The 18,591-nt window shown below is 40.5% G+C and overlaps 1 protein-coding gene across 1 annotated transcript in view; it reads left to right on the forward strand.

Moving 5' to 3' along the window:
* The window catches only part of KCNH8 (potassium voltage-gated channel subfamily H member 8), a 287,674-nt gene that overhangs the window by 184,038 nt on the left and 85,045 nt on the right, over positions 1 to 18,591 (forward strand). Inside the window, exon 8 of the mRNA XM_008072479.1 lies at positions 12,191 to 12,385. Coding sequence (XP_008070670.1) covers positions 12,191 to 12,385 — 195 coding nt within the window. The remainder of the gene's footprint in view (positions 1 to 12,190; positions 12,386 to 18,591) is intronic.

The raw sequence follows: 18,591 nt of genomic DNA on the forward strand, positions 1-18,591 counted from the left end.
GGGGTGGAAGGTTCACAGAAGTTTCCATGCTCAAAATAAAAAGAATGCAAAGTCTGCAGACAATGTGTCCTAGAAGATGGTGACAGTGGGCAGGAAGAAGAAGACAACTTGAGAAACTCCTATTTGCAGGTAGAAGGAAAGAGCACACGGAGAGAAAAATTTCACCGGGGAAGCCATTTCTATGAAAGAGATGAAGTCAATCAGAAGTTCGTTCATATTAAAACCTTGACTGACGAGAAGGATCAGGAGATGGGACGGCACATTAAAAAGTGTAATGACTTTCAACTCGTAAGGTTCAAAGCCTAGTTCATTCAACAGATTCAAAACCTAGTTCATCTCCCTAACAGATGTCCATCCTTGGTCATGTTTGCTTTTAACTTTCTTAAGGGCCAAATATTTTGACGTCAACATTTCAGACTTTAATACTTAGCTCTTAGAGTTGAAAGAAATCAAATTGCACGATCTAAGCTTAGATTAATAGTATATAAACTACTCAGCACCTTAGATCTTCAGCAAATGGCCTCCAACCGCAAATGCACAAATAAGAACATGACAACATACTATTTTTATCATAAGGAGTCAAGTAACAGCAAAGCAGGTCAATGCCAGAAAATATCCTGAGTCTATGCCTTACCCATTTAATTGCTTTGATACCTCATAATGGGAAGTATCATTTGTAAGTATAAATGATGCAAGATCTCGGATTTCCAAGAATCATGCATCTGTGTACATTATTTTCTACTTATAGAACTGGGATGCTGGATGAATGTTTTATACAGATTTTCAATAATGAAGGATTTTTCAAGTCTGCATGACTTTCAGTAAAACAGAAAGCCCACATTCCTTTAGAACAACAGCAGAACAATAATCACTGGGTTTCATTGTGGCTTGCCATGTGGAGTCCTGCAGCTGCCAAGCACTTTGTGTGAATTGTGTCACTTTCCCTCACAACAGCCTGTGAAGTGAGTTCCTATCACGTTCTCTATTTTAGAGAGGAGAAGAAGACGCAGGGACGATAAACCTGCAGTACACAGTCCTTAAGTGGCGGAACTCAGGTAGGTCAAAGTCAGGCAACAGTTTCGAGACAGGCTTGCTGGTGCACTTGTACCCACTGCAAAGCTTGTCCCCGGGACACCAATGCTGCTGCACTGCTTGGGCCCGGCACCTCTCTCTGAACTCATTTTTCTCATCTGCATCTCTCTGTCTGTCTTTTTCTTCTGTACGTTGTCTCTCCACACTCTCTCTATTTCTCATTTTTGAAAATGTCCACACCCACCTTTAGGTCTCTCTGACACAGCCCTATTTACTTAAAGGCCAATCACTTAGCCACCCGTGGCCTTAAAACGCATTTTGGAATAGTCATGCCAACTCCTACACCTTACTGTATTTCACACCCCATCAAGCCATCCAACAAAGTTAGTGATGTGTTTTTAAATGCATTATCAGACATGAGTCAGAATCTGCTCCTCTAAAGAGAAACAAAGGCTGACACCTCAGAGTTGGTGTTTCATTTTTAGATTTGGACATTTCCTAGAAACTCGAAGGAAAGACCTTTAGAACTGTTTTGATACCAAGCTCAGGTCAACAAAATCCAGTGAACTCTTTAACAGGATATCTGTATACACCATTTAAGTTTATAATGTGGTCTAATTTATATGACAGTTACTTTTAAGATTGAAATATTAGAGAAACCCCTATCCAGCCATCATACTCGGTCTTTTAATATTGTTGAGCGGTTCTTTGAATAATGTTAAAATAAAATAATATTGTTTGCCATCACAAAAAAAAGATAAAGATAAAATGTATCTGTATCTGCCGCTTTGTATTTGGAAGGAATGTAGTTGAAAATTTATTTTGAAGTTCTGCAAACCAAGGAAACTTGGGTTCCTTTTCAGTGGGTGACAAAGCCCTGTCCTTTAGAATTAAATGGCTGCCAGGCAACTACTTAAAACAGCTGAGAAATGGTGTGCAAATTTAAAACTAGACTTGTCACTTCTTTTTTCTTCTCTAGCTTTCACCCACCTGAAACTTTGAGAGAAAAAAAGAGGCCAAGAGGGAAATTTGGGACAGGTGATAAACAGAAACTTTAGCTTACTGATAATAAAATAATTTGGCTGGGTTCAGTTATTTTTATCCCAAATTGTTTTCCTAAAGCATATTTTTGTCCTGATGTAGGTACAAGCGATAAGTGCTTTGGATTAAAATTTTCTTACTGAGTAAAAAGTTGTCTTTGCAAACGATACTCTGAGCTCAGGCATAAGTGTGTGTCCCACAAACCCATTTAAGCCAGGAGAAACCCTAAAGCAATTACCCATGAAATGAATGCCCGTGTTGGGGCACAGATCTGAAAGACTTGTGAATTGTAAATATTTTACAGAAGAAGGTTAAATGCAAACAGTTCATAGTTTAGGTTCTGGCAACTTAACCATGAGCCTAATCTTTGTTACAATTTCTTCTATTTTTAGCTGAGATTTGAGAGGCATTTGGAAGTGCCCCAGTTAGCTGGAAACAGATGGCCTGTTCTGCCTCTTCTTAGAAGCAACCAGAAAACTCTACAATAGCTCCTTGACTGTGGTTTCGGATTATTTAATGTTTTCATTCTTTCTAGTGTTTTTTGTGTGCTTGTTTGCTTTCTTGGTCCATGTGATGATGGCCTATTTTGGCAGTTTACAACAGTGTACAATCCTTAAATTAATTGTTGCTGAAGTGGTATGCTATGCTTTAGTAATCAATGTTCAGGAAGTTTCTATTGTACAAACTTTTCAAGTTTTAAGTAGTCTAAAAGAACTGGCAAACTCTGGACTAGTTTTAGCACCAGTGGCATATTTTTTTCTTGACAGTACTATCAGCATATAATATTTCTTGCTCTGTAGGAAGGCCCGAGGGTGCGGTGATCCGTGATCATGCTACCCGACTCCAGCCTGGGCAACAGAGTGAGGGAGGGAGGGAGGGTGGGAAGGAGAAAAAAATCTAAAACAATATAAAGATGTATTGCTCAAATTAAAAATAAATGTTTCAGCCGGGCTCGGTGGCTCAGCCTGTAATCCCGCACCTTTGGGAGGCTGAGGTGAGTGGATTGCCTGAGCCCGCGGGTTCGAGACCTGCCTGGGCAAGACTTCATCTCTACAATAAATCAAAAAATTAGCCGGGCGAGGTAGTGCATGCCTGTAGTTCCAGCTACTTGGAAGGCTGAGGCGGAAGGATCTCCAGAGCCCAGCAGGTCGAGGCTGCGGTGGCTGGGAGCGGCCACTGCACTCCAGTCTGGGCGACAAAGTGAGACTCCAACTCAAAAATAAAATAAAATAAAATAAAAATAAATAAATAAATGTTTCAGTATCACTGGGATACGTGATCAATATATAAGACTCAATTGTAATTTAGACTTGAAGTTCTGAACTGAGATGAAATACACGGATGTCTCCCAATTCTTAAATATATATGTATGTATTATATGTGTATATATATATATAATTCTTGCTCTGAAAGACTGTTCAACAATGGAAACAGGGCAGAAGTGAAAAGTGCAGCAAAATATGCAAACCTGCCATATTGATCCCATCAATATTTGCTGAAGAGTCTTCCCTCAAATAGTTAAAAACAAATGAAAGACAAATTCAAAAAGCATTTTGGTGTTTTTTTTCTAATTGTTTTTTATTTTAAAGAGGTGAGGTACAATTCAGGGTTAGGTATACAAATGTTCATGATGCAGGTACCCTTGTGGGTGAGGTGTGTCCCCCCTTTCCCAGGCAGATTCCCACTATGACCAATCTCGCTTCCCTGCTTCCCTCCCAGCAGTTTCCTACTGCTACCAATCCTTTTCTTACCGCATTATGATAATTTTTCAAAGTCTGCTTATGAGTGAGAACATGTGATTCTCAGTTCTTTGTTTCTGTGAAAGATCACTCAGTATGATAGACTCTAAGTCCATCCAGGTTGCTGTGAAGTTCATGATTTTGTTCTTTAGGGCTGCATAATATTCCATTGTGTGTATGCACCACATTTGTTTTTATCTAGTCCTCTGTTGATGGGCAGCACGGTTGATTCCATGTTCCCGCTACTGTGAACAATGCTGTGATAAACAGACGTGTGCAGGTATCTTTTTTATAGAGTGACATGAGTTCCACCTGGTATATTCCCAGTAAGGGGATGGCAGGATTGTATGGAAGGTCGAGTTTTAGATCTTTTAGGAGTCGCCACACTGTTTTCCACAGAGGCTTCACTAGTTTACACTCCCACCAACAGTGTAGAAGTGTTCCCTTGTTCCCTTTTCACCGCACTTTAAAAAGCGTCAACCATTTGTGAAGAAATATTACAGAATCTTATTTCACAACATGTTAGATCAGAAAGAAAACCCAGAGATTACTCAACCGGATCGCCTCATATTTATATTTGAGAAATGCAAGATCATGAGGGATCACACAGCTACTCAATTAGTGGCAAGACCAAGAGTGGACCTTAATTTCCTGACTCAAAGTCCAGTCTCTATCATTTGATGGTTCATTATTTTGGTTTCAGACTTTTACCTCAAAAGTAGATTGTACCACTTCAGAAATGTAAGACATCTCTCAGATTATCAGAGTCAAAGTCTGAAATTAGTGGGCACCCCAAATAATGACTGTTTTTCTGTCAACCTGGGACCTCGAATTTACCAGTGTCTTCCGAGTTAAATATCAAATGCCCCTATAGCCTCGTGCTCTTCTGGTTTTATTCTCGGTCACATCTCACAAAAGGAAATGGGAGTAGAGGGTTGAGAACGAGTTTTAGGAGCTAAGTTTCTAAACTTCTTTTTAACTCTATTTTTTAAAATATGAAAAACCCATAGTTTAGTTCATAGGAATGTACAAATGTTAATCTCACAGTTTTGACAAAGGTGTCATGATATTGAAAATTGTTAACATTGGGGGAAACTAGGAGAAAGAAGCAGGGTGTATAAGATCTCGCTGTACTCTTTATGACTTTTGTGTAAATCTAAAATTATGCCAAAACAATAAGTATGTTTAGAGCAACAAAGCACAACACAACACTCAGAAAATTATAGTCACAGGGGCACTAGGTTAACCATGAAGAATGGAAACAAGCATGCAAGTATGTTTCTTATCAGTGATGTTTCTGATCCATGTTAGGGGGTGTAGATATTTTGAGAGAAGAAATCTTCAACTTTTCTCTGATATTTGCGCTTTTCAACTACCTTCAGCAGTTAATATGACACTTCATACATTCCTTGGGTCGCAATATCCCCTTTACTCCCTACATGAAAGCATGTATTCACTCAGGGCTCTGAAACTTATCTTGATATCGCTCCCTCATCGCTGCAGCTGGGGAGGCTCATTCTTGAGTCCCTTGCTAAGGAGGCCGAAGAAGCCAATGAAACTCTCTTGTCCTGACCCACTGAAATCATTTTCTTCCATTGTTCTGTCTCTCCCAGCCAGCCAGCTGCCACATTATGAGTCACAAGAATCACAGCACTCTTCCGTCTCTCACCCTAAGGAAGTGCAAGAGAATTAAGTGGGTCTTCAGAATTTTGGAGAGAGGGGAAGCCAAGGTTAACTGTAGCCTTTTCTATGCTTGGAAGCTGTCCTTGAAACTTCTTGATCATTGTTAAAGTAAGAGTCAGGCTCTAAATGCAAAGGTCATGCCGTGTTTACATTGTGGATTGTGCTTGGATGGTTCTCTTTCATCCGATATGGTGTCATGCTTCTGGGACACACTCTCTCCCTAAAGTGGGCACTGGAAATGCAAGCTCATTTAATAGTGATTTCAACACAGCACGATTTGCAATGATAACTTGGAATAACCTCTTGTACAGCAACAAGAGATAACTATATAAATGAATTCTTGTGTGGTTAATAATAATGTGTTATGTGCTTGTAAATTGCTGAGAGTAGATCTTAAATATTCTCACCACGGACAAACAATAACTGTGTGAGTTGATGTGTGTGTTACTGAGCTTGATTGTGGTCATCATTACATTGTATGTACATATATCAAAACATTATGTTGTACACTATATGTATAGACAATTTTATTTGCTGATTCTACCTCAATTAAGCTGAAGGAAAAAAAAGAATCAAATATGCTCAAAAGACCACTGGGAGAGAAACTAAATAAAATGATTACTTTTGGATTAAAATATGGATACTGCCACTTCCATCAAGTTATTTAATCTCTCTATACCTTAATCTTCTCACCTTTAAAACAGAGAGAATAATTCCTATCGTGCTCATTAATGACATAATGCATCAAATGTGGATGAGACTTGGACCTATTCCATAGGGCTAGCTTGCAAATGTGATGGAAGATGTGCCCCTTAGCAAAGGGTCTGGAGCACACGTCGTGCTCAAGAGGCTACTGATCACGTACAAGCCTACTCGCCAGAAAACTATAAACATGGGCTCCATACTGGCTTTGAGCCAACTTCTATTACAACATGGCCCATTCACACCAAATTAAGAAGCATATATTTTTTAATTATAAATGTGATTAATAATCTGCTAAATACTTCTCCTTTTTCTCTACACATACATACACACACACACACACACACCCCAAACCTCCAAATCTGATTTAACAAGTTTATGGGGGGCCCCAAAATCCCAGAATTATCCTTTTTTTTTTTTTTTTTTGGAGGACAGGCCCCTTACAGTACACGCGGAATTTGTTCCTCTGGATCAAACGGTCCATCAGAGTTTTTTTCTGGAAGTTTTAAGAAGGCTGCATCACAATTTGCAGAAGAAACATCCCAAGTTGTAGCAAACGGCTGACTGGCTCTTCCACCATGAAAACGCACCTGTCCACACTGTGCTGAGGGTTCAGCCATTTTTCTGACCAAAAATGGCCTGGCCCCGGTGCTCCACCCTTCCAATTCACCCCCACCTCACCCCCATCAACTGTTTTTTTTTCCCCTCCGGATGAAAAAAGTCTTCAAAATGAAACGTTTTGCCCATATGAAAGAGACAAAACAAAAAACTGCAGAAGCACTAAAAGGCATCAAAATTGACGAGTTCAAAACTTTTAAGCAGTGGAACATCATCTCGATAGGTGTATTGCTTCAAACGGAGAATACTTTGAAGGTGACTGAAGTGTAAGCAGGTAAGAATAAATGCACAACTTTTTTATAAATAAATTTGGGGTTTTTTTAGGTCCTCCTTTGTACATTTTACTGTAAGGATTTTCATATTACTGAAGGATTTTATATGGCCAAAGAGATTCACCACAGGTTTTTCTTAAATAGCATCCTCCTATTTCTTATGCTTTGCCTAAAATATGTGTTAATTTACCAAATGCTAATATAAGTCAAACTTCTTAGGAACCCATATGTTGTATAAAACAGATCACACTGTATAAATTGTGAATGCACACATATAAATAGTAAAACTGAGTATATTGCTGTAGGAAACCTAAAGAGTAAAATAATTTAAAAAAAAACAACTCCACTTTAAAGTATGGAATTAAGCAAAATACTGAGTCCCTGGGAAGTATGCAGTGAAAAACACCTAAACTGAATTATCAAGCTGCTTATAACCTCTTCTAGGTGGAAGCACTGAGAGTCATTCTGTCTTTGAAATTGCTTACCTGTTTATTTCACAAGCCTACTCTACTTTATTCGACTATTTACTAACGACAGGACTATTTTATGATATCTTTTGATCATAAGGCCATGCATTCAGTATACTAAGATTCTGTTTTTTGTTGTATATTCTTTTTCCTTCGAAATGTTCTTCAGGGAAAAACAAATTAAGCAGAAACAGACAGACTGTTCTAGGACAATTCTTCCTTTAGAGACATGAGCTTCTCCAGCATAAAAAAAAAAAGATTGGATTCCAAATTGGTTAAATTGCTTCTTCTGTACAGTACAGTGACATGTTGTCTTGTTACAGTGGAACATGTGCTCTCATTTCGGATGAGCTGTTCTGTGAAAAAGTTTTATTTAGCCCTGATGGCCAATCCCCGGATTTGTGGGTGGCACCTCCTTTCCGAGTTACCAGGTTTTTTTTCATCGTTATTGCTCCTGCTCCGTCAGCTGCGACACAGCTTGGTGGCAACCCTTTTAAAAAACAAGATGTTTCTCAAAATAGACAGAACAGTTGGCTAGACAGAAAAGAGACATCAACAAAAGCAGGTCTGTTGTTCGTCTGTGTGTTGCTCCCCGAGCTGCTTTGGGGACACGGCATCTCGTACATATACAAATGAATAGGCTTCTAGTGGTAATAGAATCTGGTCATCTCTCACTCACTTTTATCCTATTGTATTAAAGAAATTGAGTGATGTGAAAAGTGATTTGGTTCAGAGAACAAAACGTGTTTCACTTCTGTTCAAATGAAGATGTGTAAGTAAATGTATCGACCTGGTTTGTTTGTTCACTTTCTTGTTTTCACGAGAAAACTTCAAGTTTCATAAGTAAATGAATACTTTAATTCAGGTAAAGATGGACCCAGATGTATAAATCATGGTCTGTTTGTATAGCTGATTTCACCAAGAGGACACAGCCGCTTTATGTTTTTTTCTTCTGTTCATCAACTAAGCCAAAAATTAGGCCATGCAATATTTATTCTCTGGGCAGAGTGACATTTTTTCAGTTGCTCAGATTGCCCTATAATTAACAGGAATGACCAAAGTTCCCTCTCATCATTTCTTTGTCAAGCAGAGATACTATGACACCCCTTTCAGAGCACAACTTAGAAGATGTCTGAAAAATAGGCCCACCCACCAGCCCCTCACCATCTCATGTCCTTACACTCTACAAGACTTTGGTCAAATACCTGTAAGAGAACCACTCTGCACAAATCTTCATCCTGAACCTTGTGACAAAGTCAGAGGTCACCCCCACTTCCTGATTTGATCCTTACGTCTTGCCTGTCTTCCTACAGTACATAGAAATACACTAGAGATATTTTTAAAACACATTTCATTTACTTTTGTCATGTCTCTGATTATTCTTGGAGACACTGTCTTTATTCCTAAACCTTTTCCCATAAGAGATTAAATTAAGTTTTTATCGAATCACATTTTTATTACCACTTTCTCCTTCCTGTCATTTAAAATTCTAGAGCAAGCTTTTAAATCTAAATGCTTGGACCAGGGATGTGGAAAAGGGTTGCAGGAAGCCAAGTATCCCCTGAAAGCATATGCAGAAGCAGATGTGTGTCTCTGTCTACACGTTGTTCTGAGAAAAGGATCCCTGACTTTCTTCAGATTTGCAGACGGATGTGTAGCTCCCCCGATTTTAAGAACTACAGGCTGGGCGTGGAGGCTTAAGCCTGTCATCCCAGCACTTTGGGAGACAGAGGAGAGAGGGTTGCCTGAGTCCAGGGTTCAAGACAAGCCTGGTCAACTTGGCGAAACCTCATCTCCACAATAAATCAAAAAATTAGCTGGGTGTGGTAGCCCACACCTGTAGTTCCAGCTACTTGGAAGGCTGAGATGGAAGGATCACCTGAGCCCAGCGGGTCAAGGCTGGGGTGGCCATGAGCGTACCACTGCACTCCAGCCTGGGTGACAGTGAGACTCAGACTCAAAAAAAAAAAACTGCAGTCCTTGGATTTTCTCCTTCTAATATCAACTAGTTAGTAAATGCCTACCAAGTAAATGTAGTCACCATCTTCCTTTTTCCATCATAGTTCACCGTCTGCTTCACATTTTATCTTACCTTTCTGAATTTTGTGCCTTCTGTGTTCCAATGTAAGGAACAGAGAAAGAGGAAAAAGAAAACTACACACTACACCTCTTCTAGTAACTGTAATTGACATCTTTCTTTCTTTCTCTTTTTCTTTCTTTCTTTCTTTCTCTCTCTCTCTCTCTCTCTCTCTCTCTCTCTCTCTCTTTCTTTCTTTCATTCTTTCTTTTGTTGGAGTCTCACTCCATCACCCAGGTTAGAGTGCAATGGCACCCTCATGGTCACGGCAGCCTCGATCTTCTGGGCTCTGGAGATCCTTCCACCTCAGCCTTCCGAGTATCTGGTACTATAGGCAAATGCCACTACGCCAGGCTGATTTTTGGACTTATTATAGAGATAAAGTCTCGCCTAATAGCCCAGGTTGGTCTCGAACCTGTGGGCTCAGGCAATCCTCTCACCTTGGCCTCCCAGAGTACTGGGATTATAGGTGTGAGCCACTGTGCCTGGCTGGTATTTTCTTCATGTGGCATTTTATTTAATGCCACTGCAACCCTGCGAGTTACACGATAGCCTTGTTTTTACAGATAAAAAAGCTGAAGTTCAGAGGTTAGTTATCCCCTCAGCCTATAACTGACAGAGCCCAGCTTTAACTTTGTGTGTGAATCTAGAGAATGTTCTTTCTGTGAAGCCTTTCTGGACAGGGTAAATGGCCATAACTTACCAGTGGCCTTCCATCACATAAAAGTCTTGAATTTTATCCTTATTCTCCATCATCAAAGAGTCACTTCATTATGCTTTGTACGTAAATGTAGTGCACATTTACTAATGCATGTGTCGTATCTGCCTTAATGTTGTCATATTATCTCATCTCATCACAGAAATCACTTGTGCATTTATTAATGCATTCAATTTTTACAACAGCATTTATTAAAACTACCTACTGATCTTATTAAATCAAATGCTTTGCTAAGTCCTAGAATTGAGTGGTTGTGAGCCCTAGCTTACATTTTAGAGTCTAATGGGCAAGTTTTAAAAATGCTAATACCTGGACTTGGCACCAGAAATTTGAATTCAATTATTGGAGGAAGAACCTGGACAAGGTATCTGTGAAAGTTTTCCCAGCTGCAGCCAGGTTAGGAAACCCATGTTCTAGAGCAGTGGTTTTTCAGTATGGTTGTTGTGGCAGCATCATCGTGATCTGGGGACTTGTTTGAAAGACAAATTCTCAGCCCTTTCCTTCAGCTTCCCCCTTACTGTGCTGGCATGTCAGGCATAGGACTTGGCAAGCTCTTTGCACCAAGCCCTCTGGATGTTTCCGATACAAGCTAAAAGCTGGAAGATGCTTCTCCGGCAACACTGAGTGAAGAAGGCACAGCACTTGCTTGTAGCACTTCTTGGTCTCAAGGAATTCCCAGCTGTTTCAAATTTGCATTTTAATTACTTAGCACAGTTTTACTATCTATAACTTTAGTTGATAATGATAGCATTATTACTGTTTAAAGGTGAAATGGTGTTTCACCTCTCTTTGAGAGCCACTGAAACTTGGAAAGTGGCTCTGAAACTAAGAAAGAGCCACTGAATCTGAGAGTGGTCATTGGTGAATAGCATCCGGTAACAAAGTCTTTGGAATCTTATGGATTGAGCTGCATTGTTACAGTATTTTGTACACACACATGCAAAAAGAAAGACAGAGAATTATGAAACATACAATCTTAAAGGGAAAATGTTTTCAATGTAGTATTTTAAAGTAGTCTTTGTGTTGTGTTTACATTCTAGAGAATGCTATTATTATTAATAGTATACTTGCTATTCCCTCATCTTTATCAATATAGCTTATTGACAGTTTTCTCATGGCATAATCGATGTACAAAAACTTTAGGTATCTAAAGCTTTTAATTTGGTAAATTTTGACATATATACACTGGTCTCGTAAAACAGTTATGGGGGCACCCGTTTCCATGACAGGTCTCTGTTACTTGTGCAGGTCTTCCCTGTGCTAATCCTAAGGGCAGAATGGAGTTGCAGAGAAGGTTTCCCAAGTAAAGCGACACAAGTTGAGATTTGTGAGGCTACCAGATCCCAGCCCAAGTGCAAGAAAGGGAAAAGGTTTCAGGGGGCAGAAACAAAAAGCCCGTCTCACCCATCCCGAGTCTGGACTCCTGTGTGGATGTTGTCATCTACCATGTAGGGTCTTGAAATATTTACTCAACCTCTTTGTTTCATAACATTCCTATTGAGATGAACTTAGTGGGGCTCGTGAAATAAACAGCACCATTGCTGAGAGCCGCAATCCCTGTTTCATATCTGCAGTTTATAACTTGTTTAGTTCTGACCATCAATCCACTCTCGAATACTGACTTCTCTGCTGTGTGTATTATAGAGAACCAGTGAGCAAAGTGATATCTTGTAACATTTTGTCTTTAATTTCCCTTCAACTTTCTCCTTCCCCCTGGGCAAAGTATTTCGTCCCTAGATGTTTGAATATCACGACTGCCGTGTGCTAACACTGGGGCTTTGCTTCCCCCCACCCCCTAAAGTTAGCTTCTTAAATTTTCCCACGTTCTTTCCCAATCGCAGGCTGGCTTCACGAGCTGGGGAAGAGACTGGAGTCTCCGTACTACAACTACACCCAGGGGGGTCCATCCATCCGAAGTGCCTACATTGCCGCCCTGTATTTCACCCTGAGCAGCCTCACCAGCGTGGGGTTTGGGAACGTCTCTGCCAACACAGATGCGGAGAAGATCTTCTCTATCTGCACCATGCTGATTGGTGGTAAGAGCGCTGCTTCTTTCATGCCAAGGAAAGGAACATGTGTGTCTGCCAGATTCTTGCCGTTCTGTTTGCTCTATCCCGAAACACAAGGGAAAGAAACGGGTGCACCATGGAAGATCTTAAAAGCACTAATTAGGAGATCCGTGACAAACATGTTAATATACTTACAGACTGGCAATGAAAGCCGGTGATGTTCAAGAATTCCATTTTCTAGACAGATGAGTAAGCAGCCACTTGCCTGATGGCTGATTTGGACAGGGCAGGCATTGTGTTTTCCTAACAGGCTGTTCCCCTCTCATGTTTGGGAGTTAGCATGAGTCTGAGTCACAGGTACATGTTGTGCATATGACTAGTTGAGGCTGGACTTGTGGCAGGCAGTGAAAGAATTCACCAAGAGAGACGTGAATGAATAAAGGTGGAATTCACCAAGAAAGATGTGAATCAATAATGGTAGATTTATTAAAGACAGGATATGTTGCAAAGGGAGCAATGGGCTATACGCAGAGGGACACTATCTGTTGTCAGCAAAGAGGCAGGGACTTTAGGGAAGTTTTTCATAGGGCTGTGGTGGGGGAGGTTATATGCCAGACATGCCAGAATTGCTCAGGACGGTGTACTGTGGTTATCTGTTTTGCTAGAATTGCTTAACAATAGTCAACTACTTCTTACCGAGTCGGGTTTGAATAACATGTACAAGTTTTCCCTAGAGGTCTCCTTCCTTAATATAATCAACCCAGTTGTTGCTGGCCTATTTAGATCTTGCCTTCCTCCATAATACATGATTTGAAACTCCATTTGATAGTTTCAAACAGATCAGCATTGACCAATGCTATTAATATGGATGTAGTAAACTAAAGATGTCTGCTGAATCACTTGACTAAAAGTAAAAATGAAAAAAAAAAGCCACCCATGCAATAATAAACAGTTAAAATGTGTAAACAATACCCTAAGTAATTCATTTATTTATTTTTATTTTTTATTTCAAAGATGTGGGGTATAGCCGGGCTCGGTGGCTCAGCCTGTAATCCCACGCCTTTGGGAGGCTGAGGTGAGTGGATTGCCTGAGCCCGCGGGTTCGAGACCCTCCTAGGCAGGCGAGACCTCATCTGTAAAATAAATAAAAAAATCAGCCGGGCGTGGTAGCGCATGCCTGTAATTCTGGCTACTTGGAAGGCTGAGGTGGAAGGATCGCTGGAGCCCAGCAAGTAGAAGCTGCGGTGGCCGGGAGCGGCCACTGCACTTCAGTCTGGGTGACAGAGTGAGACTCCAACTCAAAAAAAAAAGAAAAGAAAAAGATGTGGGGTACAGTTCAGGGTTAGGTATGCAAATGTTCATGATGCAGGTACCCTTGTTGATGAGGTGTGACCCTCCCTCCCCTGGCAGTTTCCCTCAACTGCCAATCCCATCCCTCCCTCCCATGGCAGTTTCCCACTACTGCCAATCCCTTTCTTATAGTATTAGGATCATTGTTCAAGGTCCGCTTATGAGTGAGAACATATGGTACTCTGTTTTTGTTTCTGTGATAGATCACTGAGTATGATCGACTCTGAATCCATCCAAGTTGCTGCAAGTCCATGTGTCCTTCTTTATGACTGCATAATATTCCATTGTGTATATGTACCACATTATTTGCTTATTTATTTATTTAAAGTTTTAAAGATGTGGGATACAATCAGGATTGAGTATATAAATGGTCATCGTATAGTTAAAGTTTGGGCCTCCCTTTCGTCTCCACTTTGCCGGTTTGAGATCAGCTACATTTATTGATGTTATGTGGGTGCCCTCCCCCAGCAGCATTCTGCTACAGCCAATCCCTTTCTTGTAGTTTTATGGTAAATGTTCAAGTTCCACTTATGAGTGACTAAGTAATTCTTTTTTTGAGTTGGCGTCTCACTCTGTTGCCCAGGCTGGAATACAGTGGCACACTCACAGCCACCCCAGCATCAACCTGCCAGACTCCGGCAATCCTTCCACCTCAAGCCTTCCAAGTAGTCAGGACTACAGGCGTGCGCTACCACGCCCAGCTAATTTTTGATTTATTGTAGAGACAAGGTCTCGCCAAGTTGCCTGGGCTGATCTCAAACCCACGGGCTCAGGCAATCCACTCGCCTTGGCTTCCCAAATTGCTGGGATTACAGGCTGAGCCACCAAGCCCAGCCGACTAAGTAATTCTCCAGATCAATCTATGGGACTGACACTATGACTATCCCATTGAACAAGCAGACAAGTTATCTTTTCCCTGGACTCCAAGTCCACCCTTGTAATCCTGGGGTTTGCGCTCTGCGAATCATCAATTACTTGTTCAAATAAGGGGGTGCCAAAGGGGAGTTGGCAGACAGGAGGCTGGAGGAGGGACTGCCCGCCGCTCTGGTGTGCGTGCTGTCCCTTCTGTGGAGGTGGACATCTCAGCAGGGCCAGGTGGGTTCAGCTTTCAGACTCCTTCAGCATTCTTAGAGCCAGCCTCAGTGGCACCCTCAGAGATCCTTGCCTTAGTTGAGGTCTGCCAATGAAACACCATTTGATATTCCAAACAGATCAGTGTTGACCGATGTGATTAATACGGACTTAGTAAATGAAAGATGTCTGCCGAATCACTTGGCTAAAAGTAAAAATGAAAATAAAAAAGCCAACCATACAATAATAAACAGTTAAAATGTATCCATTGCCTTCATGTACCATTCTCTGTGCTGTATGCTCTAAAACAATACCCTAAGTGATTCTTTTATTTATTTGCTTGTTTGTTTGTTTAATTTTTGATTTTAAAGGTGTGGGGTACAATTCAGGGTTAGGTATACAAATGTTCATTATGCAGGTACCCTTGTGGATGAGGTGTGCTTCTCCCTCCCCTGGCAGTTGAGGGAAACTGAGTCAGAGTCCAGGCCCTGGAGTGAAAGCCCAGACTCCTTGGCATCTCTCATGGCTCCTGCTCTGAGCATCCAGGATGTGATAACCCAGCTTCTTCCCTGCGTGAATCCAGCACTAAGGGGCACAGCGTCCTTTACATTTACTATTTACATTGGCTCTATGCTCCTTATTTGCCCTCTCAGTCCTCCAACACCAGGAAAACCAACTCTTTATAATAAATTCCCACTGCTGAAATATTGAGTATAATCTCTCTTTTCTGAACCTCCCAACTGCTACAGGATTGATATTATTATTTTTGTTGTTGTTGTTGTTATTTTGAATCGGAGTCCCACTCTGTCACCCAGTCTGGAATGCAGGTGGCACAGTCATAGCTACTATAGTCTCAAACTCCTGGGCTCAAACAGCCTTCCCACCTCAGTCTTTCAAGTAGCTAGAACCACAGGCACATGCCACCACACCCCACTGAGTTTTATACATTTTTTTTTTTTTGCAGAGACAAGGTCTTGCTATGTTACCAGGTTGATCTCAAACTCCTGGGCTCAAGACATCCTCCCTCCTCAACCTCCCAAAGTGCTAGGATTGCAGGAGTGAGCCCCTGTGCCTGATCTGATATTACTGTTATCTACATTTTCCAGATGAAGAATCTAAAGTGTGGAGAATTAAAGTAACTTTCCCAATACCATACAGTCATTAAGTTAAAAAATGCAACATTTGAAGCCAGGTGAATACATACTTCTCTCTTTAAGTACTTAGAGGGAAACTTTACTGAACGATAAGGCTGTAGTCATGGAGTAGCGGGAGATGTGAAGGCCTACCTGGACTAAATAAGCATTCGTCTTAGACCAGAGTCCTATTAGTATTTTCTGTCTTGCCATATGCCCCTCAAAGCCTGTTTTATCTTGTTCTCTTAATATAACTCCTACAGACTTCCTTACACAGAAGATGAGGCATGAGTTATGTGAGTCTTTAAGCAATCCATCATCCAAAACTGAGTGAAACCAAACCTACCTGATGCTGGGTGGGGTGAGATGTGTTTCTCCATAGATTCTTGAGTTTGCCAGAGAAAAGAATTTCAGAGCAAACCCAAAGTATAGTTAGGAAAGAATTGATTAGAAAGAAAGAAACATGCTTAAGGAAAAGCATAGGTGCCTTAAGAGAAGGGCACATGTTTACCTTTGACAAGAAGCTTTTTATGCTTTTACAATGATGATTAAGCAAACCATGAGCTAACAGCAGAGGGCTGCAGGTATTTGGTCATGAGTTTTGATTACCTTCATTCAAACCTTAAGGTCACAAGGACTGTCTAAATAATGGAAGTTACTGTCAAACTAGACTTGGGCCTTTCATAGACCATCATATCTGTGTTTGGGATAATTCCCTGTGGGTTAGGGCACTGGTAGTTCCACAATCTAACCTGCAAAGTGGTCAGGTCTGAGATGTCTGGTTGGTCAGGTGAAGGTCATGTATGCATAAGAAAGATGTTTGATCACTTACCTTATTCCAAATGAGACCTGCCTAATGACTTCTAAGCTATGGTAATGATGCCTGCCTCACTTCCCTCAAGGAACTTAGGAGCCAGTTTGGAGGAGAGAGAATGACATACGTGGAAAGAGTTTTAACAGTGCCAGGCAGCCAATGCTGCATGCCAAATCAACCAGGATGTTCAGAAGCCGTGAGAATTCTTTGGAAAGGCAGTGTTGTGCAGAGTTGCTGAAGGAGCGTGCTGGGACTGCGTCAGTTGTAACAGGCTCTGGTTGATGTGGACCAGTGACTGTCTAGGGAACAGAGAACAGGAGTTCTCATTTTCTGAAGACTACAGTGTGCCAAGCCCCATGGTGGCTGTTTCATATCCAGCATTATGACTTATATAATTCCCATTCTCCTGGATAGCCCCTTTTTCAACCTAGCAAAACCACAAGCATTTTGCAAAGAAACACTGTCTCTCTTTATTTAATGTTTGCCCAGATTTCTTCTGCTCTTGATGGAAATTTGGAGAAATGCTCAAATGCCCAGAGCTTACCCCTATAATTTGACACTTGAAAAATAATCTGCTAGAAAATTAGACTTATTCTTTATTTTTCCACTTGCTGTGTTGTGAGTGGTCCTCTATCAGAAATTTTTGGGCAACCCCCTCGGGTCCCCTCCCACTGTGGGAGCTTTTCTGTCCTCTCAATAAAACCTGCTTTCTAAAAAAAAGAAAAGAAAAGAAAGAAAAGGAATTATAAAGGTATAACCTATGCACTGCTGTTCACAGTTGTAGCAGGTACACTGGTCATAAGGCCAAAAGATATGGGAAATAATCTGATAATGTCACTTTGTCATTTCTTTGGTCAGTGTTGATTGAGCGGTTGCCCTGGGGCAGATCAGCGCTCATTTGTAAGTGGCATTAGAAGATTTAGGTGACTTAGGTAGCACTTAGGAAACTATTGCATCTGAGTGTCAAATGGCATCTAAGTGACTTGAATTTATTAGGTAAAGCTCCTCAAATTTGTATTTGTGGTGAAATAACTTTGCATTATTGCGAAAATTACCCTAGGAATTTTACCCTAGGAGAAATGATGCCTGCATTTTAATATTTCCTAATTAACTAATTACTTGCAAAACATTGAGAACTAATCATAAGAGCTCACAATATTGAACACTTTGTTCGTGTAATTCTCATAACATTATGAGATCAAGATTCTTAATATTCCAATTTATTTCTTTTTTTTTTCTAGGACCAAAGGCACTCAAATATTCTAATTTAAACATAAGGTAGGAGAGGTTGAGTTTACATGCCAGGGCTCACTAAAATCTGGAAAACTTCTTGTAAAATATCCATTTTATTATAACTACGAGTTGGTTTTACTTAATTTTTCTAAATATGCAAAAATAATCTATTTTTGAAAAGAAAAAATTGAGGTGTGTATTACAATGGGCTTGAGTCTAGGGTGGTTTTTTAGGAATCCCTACACAAGTCTGATGAAATGGTTCCTAGTGGAAACACACTATTTACTACAAAAGTAGGCAGTAGCAATATAAAATGAGAAGGGGATCGGACAGAGCTCCAGATGACTATTGAAGGCAGAGGTACATGGAGACTGGGGAAGGGGAGTGGGTGAAAAAGACTGACTGGACCAATCTGGAAGTCCTCTGGAAACCCACCAGAATTTACAAGTTTTACATACAGGTTTTATCTTTTTTGTGTATTAAGTTTCCCTTAAGGATGCCATATAAACTTCCATATAAGCATCTATAATTATGGAATATGCAAACCACTAATATATGGGAAGAATATTTAAAACTATAAATTGAAAATCAAAGAGATTAAGCATAAATCATTTTAAAATGATACCTAGCCA

Source organism: Carlito syrichta, unplaced genomic scaffold (genome assembly GCF_000164805.1).
Source record: "Carlito syrichta isolate Samal-C Ts95f unplaced genomic scaffold, Tarsius_syrichta-2.0.1 Scaffold315224, whole genome shotgun sequence".
Lineage (NCBI taxonomy): Eukaryota > Metazoa > Chordata > Mammalia > Primates > Tarsiidae > Carlito > Carlito syrichta.